The sequence below is a fragment of the Nycticebus coucang genome, chromosome 7 (assembly GCF_027406575.1).
Source record: "Nycticebus coucang isolate mNycCou1 chromosome 7, mNycCou1.pri, whole genome shotgun sequence".
Lineage (NCBI taxonomy): Eukaryota > Metazoa > Chordata > Mammalia > Primates > Lorisidae > Nycticebus > Nycticebus coucang.
In genome coordinates this window covers 94,187,342-94,206,458 of record NC_069786.1, presented here as the reverse complement: position 1 = coordinate 94,206,458, position 19,117 = coordinate 94,187,342, and the positions used below count along the sequence as shown (strand labels likewise).

The following is a 19,117-nucleotide window of genomic DNA, read 5'->3' as shown; positions in this document are numbered from 1 at the left end:
AAAGAGTTTTCATATCAAAAGCCACATTCGGATCTACATAAAGCTAAACATTTTCTAATATAGTATATAAATAATAATAGTAATAATAATACATGTGTATAAATATAAATAAGGGAAAAAAGTAGAAAAATGGGGGATATAGGCAAAAGTATGAGCAAGTCATTCTCAGAAAATGAATTACAAACGGCCAGTAAATAAACACATTAGAAGATGCCCGCTTTCATTATTAAACTGGAAAATACAAAAATGAGATGCCATTTTTTTCCAATCAAATTTGCAGTATTTATTTTTAACATAGCTTTATTGGGGTATAATTGATATACAATAAACTGCACCTGTTTAATGTAGACAATTTGATGAATTTGGATACATACATATACCCATGAAACATCTCCATCACCTCTAGAAGTTTGTGTCCCTTTGTTTTTTGTCACTTTGGGTTTGTATGTTTATGTGTGTGTGTGTTAAGAACACTTAATATGAGGTCTACCCTCTTTAAAAATTGTTAAGTGCTTGATGCAGCGCTCCTGACTCAGATCTGGAGACTAAGCAATCTCATACCCTGAGAGTGTGTACACTGTATACTTTAGAGGGTGGAATGTACCTATTGAGACCAAAAGTGTGCATTACATATGACTCACGGAGTCCATTTTTTATTATTTATCCCAGACAAATATTTGCATAAAAAGTCCTTTTTGTATATTTATTATTTGAACATTGATGATGAGATATTGGAAATAACTGAAATACTCATCAGTGGAGGGAATGTCTAAAAAATATGGTGTATCTGTGTGGGAATACATGTAGTGATTAAAAGGAATAAACTCATTCTAGAAGTGTCAACATAGATAAGTATGAAAAGTATATTGTTGGCCAGGCGCAGTGGGTCATGCCTGTAATCCTATCACTTTGGAAGGCCAAGGCAGGAAGATCACTTGAGGTCAGGAGTTCAAGATCAGTCTAAGCAAGAGTAAGACCCCATCCCTACAAAAAATCGAAAAAAAAAAATCAGCTGGGCATGGTAGCATGCACCTATAGTACCAGCTCCTTGGGAGGCTGAGGTAGAAGGATTGCTTGAGCCCAGAAGTTCAAGGCTTCAGTGAGCTGTGATGACACCTATCCCAGGCAACAGAGCAAGAGCTGGTCTTTATAAAAAAGAAAATGTATTTTGTTGAGGACAAGGAAATTCAGAATGTTAGTATAATATAATAAAATTTATGTAAATATGTGTTTATTATATATTTTTAGAAATCATTATGTAATATTTTAAATGCACAAAGAAGATTATTATACTGACTACCCAGCTTAATTCTCTAGGTTTTCTTGGGGTACACATACTTCCACATGAAGGCATAAAAGCAACTAGATGCTTCCATATGAAACTTAGAGAAGTGGTTAACTTCATGGAGGGGGAAGAGTCCAGAATTGGGGGAGAAACTGGAGCAGAGTTTAGCTACATCAGTAACAATCCATTGTTTGAAAGAATACATTCATGCATTACTTGTATGACCAAAACAGGAAATAAAATAGGTTTATTGCTGTTCATTTATTTTGACAGATAAATTTGTATAGCTTCAATCCACATCAGTTTAGTTGAAGAGCTATTGCTGGATATTACTGTCAACCAGTAGCATCTTTCAAATAGCAACTATTAATTTGGGTCTCCCCTGGGCTTAAACTATGACAATGGCACATGCTTCCCAGTCTCTATTGCTCAATCCCTGACTATGCTCCAATAAAGGTTAGCAAATTGTTTTATAGGCAGTGATCTCAGGGCTTTTGTGGTATATTCTTCTAGACTGTTCAATGTTTTTACAAAAATGGTATTGTTCTGTAAGTAATGTTTGAGCATTTACATTTTTCACATAGTAATATCTTGTGAATAGCTGTCCAGTTTATTAAGCATTCTTTTTTTTTTTGAGACAGTCTCACCATGTCACCCTCTGTAGAGTGATGTGATGTCACAGCTCACAGCAACCTCAAACACGTGGGCTTAAGCAATTCTCTTGCCTCAGCCTCCCAAGAAGTTGGGTCTACAGGCATCTGCCACAACGCCTGGCTATTTTTTGAGGTGATTGTTGTTGTAGTTGTCATTGTCCTTTAGCTGGCCTGGGCTGGGTTTGAATCCGCCAGCCTCAGTGTATGTGGCCAGTGCCCTACCCACTGAACTATGGGCACTGCCTTATTAAGCATTCTTATAAAACATCTTGGCTACATTGTATGGCTATACAGTAAATTATTTAACTAACTCTTGTTTTTGGTATTTTACTTTTATGACCAACCTTTCGTAAACATCCTTGAAGACTGTTAGTCTTAACATTCACCCAAAGTTATTTTCCCTTAAATACATGTTATAGAGCATTATAATGCACACATGAAAGATAGAAATGGATTGCAGGGGGGATAGGGAGCGATCTCCCAGTGAGGCAGCAAAATGGACGCGGGATTCTTCCGCGGAACAAGTGCGGAGCAGGATAATAGGTTCAGCAACAAACAGAAGAAACTACTGAAGCAGCTGAAATTTGCAGAATGCCTAGAAAAAAAGGTGGACACGAGCAAAGTGAATTTGGAGGTTATAAAGCCTTGGATAACAAAGCGAGTAACAGAAATCCTTGGGTTTGAAGATGATGTTGTGATTGAGTTTATTTTCAACCAGCTGGAAGTGAAGAATCCAGACTCCAAAATGATGCGGATCAACTTGACTGGGTTTTTGAATGGAAAAAATGCTAGAGAATTTATGGGAGAACTGTGGCCCCTGCTGCTAAGTGCACAAGAAAATATCGCGGGAATCCCTTCTGCTTTCCTAGAACTGAAGAAAGAAGAAATAAAACAGAGACAGATTGAACAAGAAAAATTAGCATCTATGAAAAAGCAAGATGAAGACAAAGATAAGAGGGATAAAGAAGAAAAAGAAAGCAGCAGAGAAAAAAGGGAGAGATCTCGAAGCCCAAGAAGACGCAAATCCAGATCTCCTTCCCCTAGAAGACGATCTTCCCCTGTCAGGAGAGAGAGAAAGCGCAGTCATTCTCCATCTCCCCGTCACAGAACCAAGAGCCGGAGTCCTTCCCCTGCTCCAGAAAAGAAGGAAAAAACTCCAGAGCTCCCAGAACCTTCAGTACAAGAGGCCACTTCTACTAGTGACATCCTGAAGGTTCCCAAGCCTGAACCTATACCAGAGCCTAAAGAACCTTCTCCAGAAAAAAATTCCAAAAAAGAGAAGGAAAAGGAGAAGACTCGTCCAAGATCTCGGTCACGTTCCAAATCAAGATCGCGGACAAGGTCTCGCTTTCCATCTCATATGCGACCTAGACAGCGCCATAGAGATCAAGATCTTACCTAGAAGGCGGCCAAGCCCAAAAAGACGCCCATCTCCTCGAAGAAGAACTCCACCTAGGCGAATGCCTCCTCCACCAAGGCATAGAAGGAGTAGATCTCCAGTGAGACGAAGAAGGCGTTCATCAGCATCCTTATCTGGGAGTAGCTCATCATCCTCTTCATCTCGTTCACGGTCACGCCAAAGAAGCCACCCAAGAGGACATCCAGCCCACCTTGAAAAACTCCTAGGTTATCTCCTTCAGCAAGTCCTCCAAGGCGAAGGCATAGGCCATTACCTCCTGCAACTCCACCACCAAAAACTCGGCATTCCCCAACACCCCAGCAATCAAATCATACAAGAAAAAGTCGTGTTCCTGTGTCTCTGGGGAGAACTTCAGGTAAAGTGACAAAACATAAAGGTACTGAGAAAAGAGAGTCCCCTTCACCAGCTCTGAAGCCTAGAAAAGCAGTTATCTGAATCAGAAGAAGATAAAGGTGGCAAAATGGCTGCAGCAGATTCTGTGCAGCAAAGAGGCCAGTACAGACGATAGAACCAGCAGTCTTCATCTGATTCTGGCTCCTCCTCCTCCTCAGAAGATGAAAGACCTAAGAGATCCCATGTGAAAAATGGTGAGGTAGGCAGGCGGCAGAGACATTCCCCTTCCCGGAGTGCGTCTCCGTCTCCAAGAAAGCGCCAAAAAGAGACTTCTCGTGGTAGACGGAGAAGTCCCTCCCCACCACCTACTAGAAGGCGAGGTTCACCTTCTCCTGCCCCTCCTCCTCCAAGACGCAGATCTCCTACACCACCACCACGACGAAGGACTCCTCCTCCTCCCCCACGTCGGTGCTCATCTTCTCCTAGAAGACACTCTCCTCCAATACAGAGGAGATACTCTCCTTCTCCACCTCCAAAGAGAAGAACAGCTTCTCCTCCTCCCCCTCCTAAACGAAGGGCATCACCATCTCCACCACCAAAGCGTCGGGTCTCTCACTCTCCACCTCCCAAACAAAGAAGTTCCCCAGTCACCAAGAGATGATCACCTTCATTATCATCAAAGCATAGGAAAGGATCTTCCCCAAGCCGCTCTACACCGGAGGCCCTGTCACCACAACCAAACAAACGGCATTCGCTTCACCGCGGCCTCGAGCTCCTCAGACCTCCTCAAGTCCTCTACCTGTTCGAAGAGGAGCATCACCATCACCCCAAAGAAGGCAGTCCCCATCTCCAAGTACTAGGCCCCTTAGGAGAGTCTCCAGGACTCCGGAACCTAAAAGGACAAAAAAGGCTGCCTCACCAAGCCCACAGTCCATAAGGAGGGTCTCATCCTCCCGGTCTATCTCCAGATCTCCTGAGCCAGCAGTTAAAAAGTCCCTAGCACCTACATCCCCTGTCCAGGCTCAGTCACCTTCTACAAACTGGTCACCAGCTGTACGGATCAAAAAGGCTAAAAGCCCGTCGCCAAGCCCATCACCGGCAAGAAATTCAGATCAAGAAGGAGGTGGGAAGAAAAAGAAGAAAAAGGGGCGGCGCCTGTGGCTCAGTCGGTAAGGCGCCGGCCCCATATACCGAGGGTGGCAGGTTCAAACCTGTTCCGGCCAAACTGCAACCAAAAAATAGCCGGGCGTTGTGGTGGGCGCCTGCAGTCCCAGCTACTCGGGAGGCTGAGGCAAGAGAATCGCTTAAGCCCAGGAGTTGGAGGTTGCTGTGAGCTGTGTAAGGCCACGGCACTCTACCGAGGGCCATAAAGTGAGACTCTGTCTCTAGAAAAAAAAAAAAAAGAAAAGAAAAAGAAGGACAAGAAACACAAAAAGGATAAAAAGCACAAGAGCACAAAAAACACAAGAAGGAAAAGGCTATGGCTGCAGCTGCTACAGCTCCCATAACCTCTGCAGCCATTGCTGCTGCCACAACCACATCAGCACCAGAAGAACCAGAGACAGCACCAGAGCCTAAGAAGGAGACTGAAAGTGAAGCTGAAGATAACCTCGATGACTTAGAAAAGCACCTGTGTGAAAAGGCCCTGAGATCAATGCGGAAGGCTCAAGTGTCCCCATAGTCTTAGGTGGAAATGTTTCTTATGATGTAAATTTTATTTGGTTTGTACAGCAATTCAATTTCAAAATTGCTAAAATGTGTTTGAGCTTTAGACTATAACATTTTTTGTAATAATTGCTAGGTTGAAGTTCACCATGTTAAAAAAAAAAGGGGGGGGGCATGGATTTACATTGCAAAAGGTGTCCACAGTGTATTAGTGACATTCTTTCATTGACAGCTGACATAAATTCATTTAGAGGGAAATATTTTAAGCCAAAAAAAAATTCCCTTTTTAAAAAAGGGAGTTTAGAGGCGGAGCAAGATGGCAGCTGAGTAACAGCTTCCTTGCATCTGGGCACCGTGAATCTGGGGAGATAGGACTCCAGGCATCTCTGGCTGGTGGGAACTGCCTAGCGTCACTCCTATGAGGATACAGGGAGTCAGCGAGAGACTTCTGGACCCCAAGAGGAGGACTAAAACAGTGGAAAACCGGCAAGTGGTCGCGAGTGTTCAATCCGTCTAAACCCGCCCACAACTGTAAGTTCAGTAGCAGCGAGACTGCAAACCAGAAAGGCCTTACCTGTGAACTGTTTTGATGTCCTTGGACTTGGCACTGAGTTGAACTGCCCTGGGGAAGGCCTGAGCGGGAGTGCGGAGAACTTTGGCCGTTGTCTAGGGCCCCAGTCTGAGCTGCTGAGCCAGACGGAGCTAATAGTGTTTGGCGGTGGGTCACACGGAACCATTGCCAGTGATCTGCCCTGGCAAGCTCCGCCCTCAGGGTCGCAGAGCTAGAAACCAAGTAGCCTAAGGGTGGGGTCTGAGCCGCCTTGCAGCCCTAACCCTCAGGGGCAGAATGAGACGGTTTTGGCACACTGGGTAAGTGGATAGCCACTTCAGCAGTGATTCCAGCGAGAAAGCTGGGAAAGCTTCTGCTCAGCAAGTTTACAAGTTCAAAGTGCCTTTTAAGTGGGCTGAAGAGAGATTTAGGGAGTCTACTAGCTGGGGTTTGAGAAATCAGCAGCCACCAGTCGTATCAGAACTGTGACTAACATCTCATACCCCAGAAGACCACGTGTTACCCAGACAATATTCAATAACATATACAAACTGCTTTGTTTTTGGTTGTGTATTTTTTTCTCTTTTTTTGTTTGTTTGGTTTTTTTTTTGTTTGTTTGTTTCTTTTGACGTTGTTGATGTTCTTTTGTTTTTTAATTTCAATCTTTTCCATACAGATCCCTTTTTCTTTCTCAATTTTTCTAGTTCAATTATAATTTCCCATTGCTGCCTTGTTTAATAACTACAACTTCATTTTTGCTAGTGTTTCTACCCCTATCATTTGGTTTTTCACCCAATTGTATCCCCGTAAAGTTTTCTGTTTGCTTGTTTTGGTTTGATTTATAGCATTTTTGTCTTTCCTCTCTACTTGGTGGAGGTGGGGTACTGTGTCTGATCAGGTTAGCAAAGAGCTGCTGACCTCAAGGGAACCACCCAACTGGGCACCCCCAAAAGGTGGGGTTTTTTAAGGTTGTGTCAAAGTACCCTACTGTACACCTATATTGCCCTGTCTCCCTCTTTCTGTACCTCTCTTCTTTTTGTCAATATTCCTTATACCCACCCCCTCTCCTTTCTCTATCTTTCTTTTTTTTCTTATCACTCGGTCCTCCTTTCTTTCATCCCTTTTTTGCTCCTCAACCTTCTCACCCTTCTGGTCCTGTAACCCTTAGTCCACAGGCACAAGAACTTAAAGAGCAAGAGGAAGTGAAAGGAAAATTAGGGCAAGGAAACAGATAAAAGAAATCACTCATGAGGAAGAATCAGCAGAAAACTCCAGGCAACATGAAGAACCAGTCCAGAACAACCCCACCAAGGGACCATGAGGTAGCTACTGCAGAGGATTCCACCTATACAGAAATGTTAGGAATGACAGAAAGGGAATTTAGAATACACATGTTGAAAACAATGAAAGAAATGATGGAAACAATGAAGGAAACTGCTAATAAAGTGGAAAATAACCAAAAGGAAATCCAAAAACAGAATCGAATCAGAGATGAACGATATGAAGAATATAAAAAGGATATAGCAGAGCTGAAGGAAATGAAACAGTCAATCAGGGAACTTAAAGATGCAATGGAAAGTATCAGCAACAGGTTAGACCATGCAGAAGAAAGAATTTCAGAGGTAGAAGACAAAGTTTTTGAGATAACTCAGATAGTAAAAGAGGCAGAAAAGAAGAGAGAGAAAGCAGAACGTTCACTGTCAGAATTATGGGACTTTATGAAGCGTTCCAACATACGAGTTATAGGAATTCCAGAAGGGGAAGAAGAAGGCCCCAGAGGAATGGAAGCCATACTAGAGAATATTATAAAAGAAAATTTCCCAAACATCACCAAAGATTCTGACACACTCCTTTCAGAGGGATATCGGACTCCAGGTCGCCTCAACTCTAACTGAGCTTCTCCAAGACACATTATGATGAACCTGTCCAAAGTCAAGACAAAATAAAAGATTCTGCAAGCTGCCAGAAGTAAGCGGCAGTTGACCTACAGGGGCAAATCCATCAGAGTGACCGCAGACTTCTCTAATGAAACTTTCCAAGCAAGAAGACAATGGTCATCTACCTTTAATCTACTTAAACAGAACAATTTTCAGCCCAGAATTCTGTACCCTGCTAAGCTAAGCTTCAAAATTGACGGAGAAATCAAATCATTTACGGATATACAAACATTGAGGAAATTCGCCACAACAAGACCAGCTCTACAGGAAATACTTCAACCTGTTCTGCACACTGACCACCACAATGGATCAGCAGCAAAGTAAGAACTCAGAAATCAAAGGACAGAACCTAACCTCCACACTGATGCAAAAGATAAAACTAAGCAATGGACTCTCACCAAATAAGACGAATAGAATACTACCACACTTATCAATTATCTCCATAAATGTTAATGGCTTGAATTCCCCACTGAAGAGACATAGATTGGCTGACTGGATTAAAAAACACAAGCCATCCATTTGCTGTCTGCAAGAAACACACCTGGCTTCAAAAGACAAATTAAAGCTCCGAGTCAAGGGTTGGAAGACAATTTTTCAGGCAAATGGAATTCAGAAGAAAAGAGGGGTTGCAATCTTATTTTCAGATACATGTGGATTTAAAGCAACTAAAGTCAAAAAAGACAAAGATGGTCACTTTATATTGGTCAAGGGAAAACTACAACAAGAAGACATTTCAATTCTAAATATTTATGCACCCAATTTAAATGCTCCCAGATTCTTGAAGCAGACCTTACTCAGTCTGAGTAATATGATATCTGATAATACCATCATAACAGGGGACTTTAACACACCTCTTACAGAGCTGGACAGATCCTCTAAACAGAAATTAAACAAAGATATAAGAGATTTAAATGAGACCCTAGAACAACTATGCTTGATAGACGCATATAGAACACTCCACCCCAAAGACAAAGAATATACATTCTTCTCATCACCCCATGGAACATTCTCCAAAATTGATCATATCCTGGGACACAAAACAAATATCAACAGAATCAAAAGAATTGAAATTTTACCTTGTATCTTTTCAGACCATAAGGCACTAAAGGTGGAACTCAACTCTAACAAAAATGCTCGACCCCACACAAAGGCATGGAAATTAAACAATCTTCTGTTGAATAACAGATGGGTGCAGGAAGAAATAAAACAGGAAATCATTAACTTCCTTGAGCATAACAACAATGAAGACACAAGCTACCAAAACCTGTGGGATACTGCAAAAGCAGTTTTGAGAGGAAAATTCATCGCTTTAGATGCCTACATTCGAAAAACAGAAAGAGAACACATCAACAATCTCACAAGAGATCTTATGTAATTGGAAAAAAAGAACAATCTAAGCCTAAACTCAGTAGAAGAAATGAAATATCCAAAATCAAATCAGAGATCAATGAAATTGAAAACAAAAGAATCATTCAGAAAATTAATGAAACAAGGAGTTGGTTTTTTGAAAAAATAAATAAAATAGATAAACCATTGGCCAGACTAACTAGAAATAGAAAAGTAAAATCTCTAGTAACCTCAATCAGAAACGATAAAGGGGAAATAACAACTGATCCCACAGAGATACAAGAGATCATCTCTGAATACTACCAGAAACTCTATGCCCAGAAATTTGACAATGTGAAGGAAATGGATCAATATTTGGAATCACACCCTCTCCCTAGACTTAGTCAGGAAGAAATAGAGCTCCTGAACAGACCAATTTCAAGCACTGAGATCAAAGAAACAATAAAAAAGCTTCCAACTAAAAAATGCCCTGATCCAGATGGCTTCACTCCAGAATTCTATCAAACCTTCAAGGAAGAGCTTATTCCTGTACTGCAGAAATTATTCCAAAAAACTGAGGAAGAAGGAATCTTCCCCAACACATTCTATGAAGCAAACATCACCCTGATACCAAAACCAGGAAAAGACCCAAACAAAAAGGAGAATTTCAGACCAATCTCACTCATGAATATAGATGCAAAAATTCTCAACAAAATCCTAGCCAATAGATTACAGCTTATCATCAAAAAAGTCATTCATCATGATCAAGTAGGCTTCATCCCAGGGATGCAAGGCTGGTTTAACATACGCAAGTCCATAAACGTTATCCACCATATTAACAGAGGCAAAAATAAAGATCACATGATCCTCTCAATAGATGCAGAAAAAGCATTTGATAAAATCCAGCATCCTTTTCTAATTAGAACACTGAAGAGTATAGGCATAGGTGGCACATTTCTAAAACTGATTGAAGCTATCTATGACAAACCCACAGCCAATCTTTTACTGAATGGGGTAAAACTGAAATCTTTTCCTCTTAGAACTGGAACCAGACAAGGTTGTCCTCTGTCACCTTTACTATTCAATATAGTGCTGGAAGTTCTAGCCAATACAATTAGACAAGACAAGGAAATAAAGGGAATCCAAATGGGAGCAGAGGAGGTCAAACTCTCCCTCTTTGCTGACGACATGATCTTATACTTAGAGAACCCCAAAGACTCAACCACAAGACTCCTAGAAGTCATCAAAAAATACAGTAATGTTTCAGGATATAAAATCAATGTCCACAAGTCAGTAGCCTTTGTATACACCAATAACAGTCAAGATGAGAAGCTAATTAAGGACACAACTCCCTTCACCATAGTTTCAAAGAAAATGAAATACCTAGGAATATACCTTATGAAGGAGGTGAAGGACCTCTGTAAAGAAAACTATGAACTCCTCAGAAAGGAAATAGCAGAGGATATTAACAAATGGAAGAACATACCATGCTCATGGATGGGAAGAATCAACATTGTTAAAATGTCTATACTTCCCAAAGCAATCTACCTATTCAATGCCATTCCTATCAAAGTACCTACATCGTACTTTCAAGATTTGGAAAAAATGATTCTGCGTTTTGTATGGAACCGGAAAAAACCCTGCATAGCTAAGGCAGTTCTTAGTAACAAAAATAAAGCTGGGGGCATCAGCCTACCAGATTTTAGTCTGTACTACAAAGCCATAGTGGTCAAGACAGCATGGTACTGGCACAAAAACAGAGACATAGACACTTGGAATCGAATTGAACACCAAGAAATGAAACTAACATCTTACAACCACCTAATCTTTGATAAACCAAACAAGAACTTACCTTGGGGGAAAGACTCCCTATTCAATAAATGGTGTTGGGAGAACTGGATGTCTACATGTAAAAGACTGAAACTGGACCCACACCTTTCCCCACTCACAAAAATTGACTCAAGATGGATAAAGGACTTAAATTTAAGGCATAAAACAATAAAAATCCTCAAAGAAAGCATAGGAAAAACACTGGAAGATATTGGCCTGGGGGAAGACTTCATGAAGAAGACTGCCATGGCAATTGCAACAACAACAAAAATAAACAAATGGGACTTCATTAACTGAAAAGCTTCTGTACAGCTAAGGAGACAATAACCAAAGCAAAGAGACAACCCACACAATGGGAAAGGATATTTGCATATTTTCAATCAGGCAAAAGCTTGATAACCAGGATCTATAGAGAACTCAAATTAATCCACATGAAAAAAGCCAACAATCCCTTATATCAATGGGCAAGAGACATGAATAGAACTTTCTCTAAAGACGACAGACGAATGGCTAACAAACACATGAAAAAATGTTCATCATCTCTATATATTAGAGAAATGCAAATCAAAACATCCCTGAGATATCATCTAACCCCAGTGAGAATGGCCCACATCACAAAATCTCAAAGTTGCAGATGCTGGCGTGGATGTGGAGAGAAGGGAACACTTTTACACTGCTGGTGGGACTGCAAACTAGTACAACCCTTCTGGAAGGAAGTATGGAGAACCTCAAAGCACTCAACCTAGACCTCCCATTCGATCCTGCAATCCCATTACTGGGCATCTACCCAGAAGGAAAGAAATCCTTTTATCATAAGGACACTTGTACTAGACTGTTTATTGCAGCTCAATTTACAATTGCCAAAATGTGGAAAGAGCCTAAATGCCCACCAACCCAGGAATGGATTAACAAGCTGTGGTATATGTATACCATGGAATACTATTCAGCCATTAAAAAAAATGGAGACTTTACATCCTTCGTATTAACCTGGATGGAAGTGGAAGACATTATTCTTAGTAAAGCATCACAAGAATGGAGAAGCATTAATCCTATGTACTCAATCTTGATATGAGGACAATTAATGACAATTATGGTTATGGGGGGGGGAAGCAGAAAGAGGGATGGAGGGAGGGGGGTGGGGCCTTGGTGTGTGTCACACTTTATGGGGGCAAGACATGATTGCAAGAGGGACTTTACCTAACAATTGTAATCAGTGTAACTGGCTTATTGTACCCTCAATGAATCCCCAACAATAAAAAAATAAAATAAAATAAAATAAAATAAAAAATTAAAAAAAAAAAAAAAGGGAGTTTAAATATTGTTGGCATCTTATGTTTTTTTTAAATGCCCCTGGCTATTCAGAGGGTTTTTTCCTTTTTTTTTCTTTTTCTTTTTCTTTTTCTTAACTTTTCTGCTTTGAGTCTTAGCACCCGTTTAAGTTATGCTTCTAACCTTGTATGGTTTGTAAGCTTGCCCAGAAATAAGACCACTGTTGAATTTACCACAAAATTATAAATGAGTATTTTAGTGCCACATCTTTTCTGTTGCCTGGGAGTCTCTGCTGAAGTGAATCAGGATTTGAGCTCAAAGATGAGACAAAACGAAAGCATGTTGTTTGCCAGGACACTGTGGGTTTATATTGATGTATAACAAGTTGATTTGGAACACTGGAATTTCATTCTATTCTGTTCTTCTGTTTTTGTTTTCTTTTTTTCTTTTATAAAGGCGATTAGTCCCAGGGAGGATCCTTCAGTTACATAAAATTTGTTTTATGCAATGTCATGGCTCCATTCTTATTTTTGTCTTGTTTTTCCAATTGGTATATACAACTTTGAGAGCTCTTGTATTTGGAAGGCTGGAAAGGCCCATACTTTTGAAATAGTGTCTTGGTTTCACTGTTTTTTTTTTTTTAATTAATTAATTTATTTTTTTTAACTAAAGCTATATAAAGCTTGTGGATTAAACAGAATAAATTTCTAAATAAAAAAAAAGAAATGGATTGCATGTATAACAGAGAGTGTGGGCAAGGAGAGTAGGGAAAGGGGGAAGGAAAAAGAAAGCAGGATCGAAGGTCAGATAGGGATTTGCAGTAGCCAAAGCAGGTGGCCATAGGTCTGGGTGTGGACCACACAATCACATGCACCTGCTCTCTTTGGTATTCTGGTGGTCTGGCTAGTGAGGGAGCTCCAGGATGAGATGCTTGGGACCAAAATGTGGTGATAATAAAATGGCAGTTAGAGAGACAGTGAAAGCTTCCATAAGATTCTAGAGCTCTTCCCCCTGTGGGTGTGCAGGGACTTCAGGGGTCCTGACTTTCCCCAGGGGTGCTTGCTTTGCCTCCATTCTAGGCTGGATCACTGTAGTGATGGAGGAGAGAGGAAAGACCAGCAAGACCACAAGACCAGCAAGTCACTCATCACTCACTTAAACTTATTTTATTTTTTCCAATTTGGACTATATAACTGAGGTCATTTACAGATCCAAGGGCAGTCTCTATCCTCTTACTCTCACCTGGAGTTCACTGGGCTCCTGGAATCCTGGAAGACACTGGGCTGAGCCACTTTATATGTAAAGGATGGGGAATATTGTTATTCTTCAAAGGCCATTAACCCAGAAGAAAAATAGTATAAGAAAAAGCAAATTAGGCCTGCCCCACCTCCACTCTGTTATTTTTAAGAAACACAAAACTTCAAATGCATTAGCTTTCTTAAAAATATTTTGTCAGAAAATATTTCAAGTATACAGAAAACTATGGAGAATTATAATACAGGCAGCCATATACCTTCTACCAAGTTCTAAGAAATCTTACATTTTTGTCACATTTGCATTATATCTTTTTTTAAAAGCAAGTAAAACATTGAAGACACAGTTGCAGTCCTTTGGGTTCTCTTACTTTATCCCTCTTCACACTCCTCCCTTCCTGGAAGCAACCACTGTCCAGAATTGGCATCTATTCAGCTATATTTTTTACTTTTGTTTCATAAATATGCATTCAGAAACAACATACAGAAATATAACTGGTATTATGCCAGAGATTCTGCAACTTGATTTGTTTGTTTGTTTATTTAGCAGGCCCGGGCTGATTTGAACCTGCAACTTGATTTGTTCATTCAATGTCATGACTTTGGAGTACATCTGTTTATATACAGAACTTCAGTCTTTTGTTTATTTCTTTGACAATGTGTAGAATTCCATTGTACAATGATACCATAACCTATTTATCCATTTTCCTCTTAATATTTAGGATTCCAATTTCTTGTTACAAATACGATGTAGTGAACATTCTTACACATGTGTGAGTTTCTCTAGGGTATGTGGTTGGGTGGAGTTGCTAGGTGGCAGGCCATGCTTGATGGTGAGGCACACAATGATGGGAGGGCACCCATGCCCTCAATTTTGCTAAGTAGTACAATATTGTTTCCCAAAGAAGGTGGACCAATTCACTCTTCTACCGGCTGTATCTTAAGTCTTCCTGTTGCTAACTCTTGGCATTGTCACACTTTGTCGTTTTCATCAATTTGATGGATGTGGAATGGTATGCTAATGTTGCTTTCACTTGCTTTTCTCCCTGATGAATTATGAGAAGTATCTTTCTGTATGTGTTTTACCATTCGGATTTCAACTTGCATTTAAACTGTTTAAATTTCCCCCAAATTTAAAGCATAAAATTTACTCTGCCAAATACTATGAATGATAATGTGAATCTAGCCTTCCTGGATAGCATGAAATCTGAATGGTGTTTGTGACGTGAGGGCCAAAGAAACAGCCCCCAAGTAAGTATTAAATGTGCATTGGGATGACCAGAGAGAAATGTGGTATGAACACAGTGCGGTCAGATTTACCACACAACGTGCTTATGTGTATTTTTGACCCAAGAAAAGTCCTGACAACTAGGCGGGTAATTTTAGAAGGGTTTAGTGGCTTCCAGAATGTTAGAAGAGGAAATACAGGACCTGAGGGGATCGATGCTATTTGTTTCTAAACCAGAAAGTTGGGCTGTGTGACCAGCACCTGGCACGCTGTTGGAACTAGGGTGTAGGAGAGGAAATATAAAATTCATTTGTGGTAGTGGTAGTTTTCTTTTAAAATTCACCAGTTTTGCTGATCTTAATCACTCTGGGTTTCCTTCTCCCCAGCATTCTCTAGCACTTGACTCTCCCTTGCTCTGTTTTTTTTTTTTTTTTTAGAGAAGAGTAGAGTAGAGTGGCATCACAGCTCACAGCAACCTCCAGCTCTTAGGCTTAGGCTTAGGCGATTCTCTTGCCTCAGCCTCCCAAGTAGCAGTCTCCCTTGTTCTTTAAAAGATATGTTTTGTCCAGTCTCTCGGTGGTGACAGTTCTTTGTGTGCTTCAATCTCTATGTTTGACTTCCGCTTCCTTTAGAGGGCAAGGATCATGCCTTTCACTGCCCTTGAAAATTTGAGTCATAGATTTAGAGGTGAATGAGACATTAGAGATAATTTGGGAATAAGAACTGCTAATATTTTTTTCTGGTGCTTTGAAATTGATAAAGCACCTTCACATTCAGTTCATTCTCCCATGCACCCCGTGAGGTGGGGAGGGGAAGTGTTGTTGTTATTGTTTAGCCTCATTTTACAAATTAGTGGCACTTGGTTATTGGACCAGAAGGAGCTGAAGTCAGAACTCAAATCTGGATCTTCTGCCCACGAATCCCACTCACCTTTCCTGACTGCATTCATTTTATACCAGAGCATTTAGCCCATAGCTTGCTGCTGCTGAAGCTAGAGATGCCTGCTGCCTTTGCACACTAACACTGCTTATTATAATCTACTGTTTTTCTTTTTCTTTTTGTAAGTTTACATTTTTTTGAGACAGAGTGTCACTCTGTTGTCTTGGGGTTGAGTGCCATGGTGTCATCATAGCTCACAGCAACCTCAGACTCTTAGGCTCAAACTACCCTCCTGCTTCAGCTTTCTGAGTAGCTGGGACTTTAGGTCCCCACCACAAAGTCTGGCTAATTTTTCTATTTTTAGTAGAGATGGGGTCTTGCTCTTGCTCAGGCTGGTCTCAGACTCCTAAGCTGAAGCAACCCACCTGCCTCGTCCTCCCAGAAGCCTGGCATTGCAGGCTTGAGCCACCATGCCTAGACTTCTTATAATCTTTATTGAGGTAAGAGGCTTGAGCCCTTTTGGGCAAGTTGGAGTTAGTAGAATTAGGATTAAAAATTTTAACCTTAGTAAATTAGGCAACAGTTCATTAGTGGCTCTCAACCTTGGTTCCTGAGGAAGTTTTAAAAAATACTCATTCTGACCCCATCTCAAACAATGAAATCAGAATGGGGAGGCATTCTGTGTCTTTGTTTTATGGATTCCATTTTTTTTTTTTTTGAGACAAAGCCTCAAGCTGTTGCCCTGGGTAGAGTGCTGTGGCATCACCGCTCACAGCATTTTCCAACTCCTGGGCTCAAGCGATTCTCCTGCCTCTGCCTCCCAAGTAGCTGGGACTACAGGTGCCTGCCACAATGCCCGGTTATTTTTTGGTTGCAGCTGTCATTGTTGTTTGGCGGGCCCGGGCTGGATTCGAACCCACCAGCTCAGGTGTATGTGGCTGGAGCCTTAGCCGCTTGAGCCACAGGCGCCAAGCCTCCATTCTTGTTTTTTATGCTTAATGCTGTTGCATTTGTTCTTCAGTTAAAGAAAAAAAAAATAGTGTTAAGTTCTATGATTTGTTATTTCTTTTTAGCCAGTGCCTTGAACTAAACTTCTAGCTCTCTCGTACCCATGACTGTCTACTGCCTTATTTATTTATTTATATATTTGCCTTTTTTAAAGGTTTCTATTTTTCAGCTATTGACTGGTTTTGACCTCATATAGATTAGTCAGCCTATGCTTCCACCTGACTCCCTTTCTTGGTTCTTACCCTGAGGCGCTCCTGCCTTACTTTCTAATTTCTTTGATTTGTCCTTCCACTCTTCATCCTCATGAGCTTCATTCCCCTTTGTTGTAAATAGGCTTCTATACTTGGCATTTACAAGGAGAGCATACATACTGTATTTTCCCCTCTTTGCTTTTTGTAGCCTTTTTATAAGCATTCCATTTATGACCAGAAGACTGATCAAAACTCTGAACTCCCCAGAGGAAGCTTTTGTTGGATGTTTTAGCTGTTTAGATGCAGAATTGGCAGGCTTGGGCTTGGGATGGCAGATTGGGAAGGTGTCAGGAAGGACATTGTACCTGCCTCCTTTGAATCCACTCATGGGGAGGTCTGCTCCAGGGGGCTGATGTGGCTTCGTGGAGTTGAGTGTGAGGCAATCTCTTAAGTGTGAGCTGCTTTGGGCTCATATTTGAGCCCATGTGCCTAACCCATAGCTTGAGAAGGCCATGATTAATTTACATAGGCTTCATATCTTTTCTGTCTAAAAGCATCTTCCTTGTGAGATATCTGGTCAGCCTTAGAGAAGTAACTGGGATTTTTAGTTAAAGCAGATTTAAGCTGGCCACATCAGCCAAGATTAAATCTTGTCAGAACACAACTAATGCAAAGAAAAGAAAAGCTGGTGGCTAGATTTGGCAGATGGGAATAGGATACAGCATTTGACTTAATGTCAGCAAAATTCCCTTAACTCCACTATGCCTCTAACTTGCACTTTTTGGTTCCAGGGGCTCGTGTGAATGCCAAGGACAACATGTGGCTGACCCCACTGCACCGGGCTGTTGCTTCCAGAAGTGAAGTGAGTGATTACCTTATTTAATCTAATACCTAGCGTCCCTAGAAAATGAATTATTGCCAGTGAATTTAAGGACCCCTACTACTGGGCAAAGGATGTTTACCACTAATGTAAGAGGGTTTCCAACCCAAACAGCTGTCTATGGGAGCACATCCTGCAAGCTACATGTGGTGTTGAGGACATGTCTGGGGTAGTTCAAAATGGATAATATGATTCTTGACTTTAGTGTGCAAAAGAAGGACAGTAAACCGGAAGCAAATCAGTATGATTTCATAATTAAATTAGAGGAGGAAGCAACTAACTGCCTGCTTGAATAGAGGAAGGCTTCCAAGAACAGGTGTCAGCTGAGCTGATCCGTAAAGGCTAAGGAGAAACTTAGCAGGTCAGGAGAAGGAGAGAGGCTGAGGAGGGCACTAAAGCTGCCAGAAGACAAGAATCATGGAAGTGAATGAATGAAGGGCTCAGATGTAACTGGAACTCAGGGTGAATGAAAGGTAAGTCTGATAGTAGAGGCTGGGACAGGTGGCAGAGAGCCTGGTGTTCCTCTGAGTCATGGGGAATGATCACAGCAGAGGACTGATGTGCTCCAGTCCATGTTTCAGAAAGACCACTATGGTAGGAGCATGGAAATGGGCTGGAGGGAGCGGGATTGCAGGTAGGGGTGCCCGTACGGGGTTAGCAGAGGCCTGAAGTAGCTGGGATAAGGGCACAGAGAGTAATCAATGATTTGAGACCTAATTAGAGGTAAACACAGCAGGTTGTGACGCCTGTACAACCTCCATGAGAGCAGGAATCTGTGGTTTGTTCCCAAGCCTGTACATTCTAGATGTTCAAGATGTAATTCCTTGTCAAATACTGGAAATTCAGGCAAAGGTGGCTGGAAATTCAGGAAAATGCACTCTGGGAGGCTGAGGCAGGTGGATTGCTTGAGTTTATGAGTTTGAAACTAGCCTGGGCAAGAGCGAGACCCCATCTCTAAAATTAGCCAGGTGTTGTGGCAGGCGCCTGTAGTCTTAGCTGCTTGGGAGGCTGAGGCAAGAGGATTCCTTGAGCTCAAGAGTTTGAGGTTGCTGTGAGTTATGACACCATGGCACTCTACCAAGGGTGACAAAGTGAGACTTTGTCTCAAAAAAAAGGAAAATCAGACAAATATATCATCTATTATTATGTATACAGGCCTAGAGTTCAGGGACAGGGAGGATGGTCACAGAAACCATGGAAAATGCATCAGCTGGTTCAGAGGAAGTACAAAGGATAAGAAGAGAAGACCGCTGTGGGGTTGAAGGTGGCAGGGAAGCCTAATGAATGTCATCCTTGAGGCCTGGGCAGAGGAGATGTCCACCACACAGGGACACGAGAGGTGCTAACCATGGATGCACTTGGTGTTGGATGAATAGCCCTCATAGCCAACCTGACCAAGTGCAGCTTCTC

The 19,117-nt window shown here is 41.4% G+C and overlaps 1 protein-coding gene and 1 pseudogene across 5 annotated transcripts in view; both read left to right on the top strand.

The window, feature by feature from the left end:
• The window catches only part of ANKRD44 (ankyrin repeat domain 44), a 359,761-nt gene that overhangs the window by 196,308 nt on the left and 144,336 nt on the right, over window positions 1–19,117 (top strand). For all 4 annotated transcript variants that reach the window (XM_053598403.1, XM_053598401.1, XM_053598400.1 and 1 more), the window contains exon 4: window positions 17,619–17,689. In XM_053598403.1, coding sequence (XP_053454378.1) covers window positions 17,619–17,689 — 71 coding nt within the window. The remainder of the gene's footprint in view (window positions 1–17,618; window positions 17,690–19,117) is intronic.
• Window positions 2,401–5,673, top strand: LOC128590889 (serine/arginine repetitive matrix protein 1-like; annotated as a pseudogene). The gene is made up of 2 exons (XR_008381363.1): window positions 2,401–4,826; window positions 5,096–5,673. The product of XR_008381363.1 is annotated as a serine/arginine repetitive matrix protein 1-like (transcript).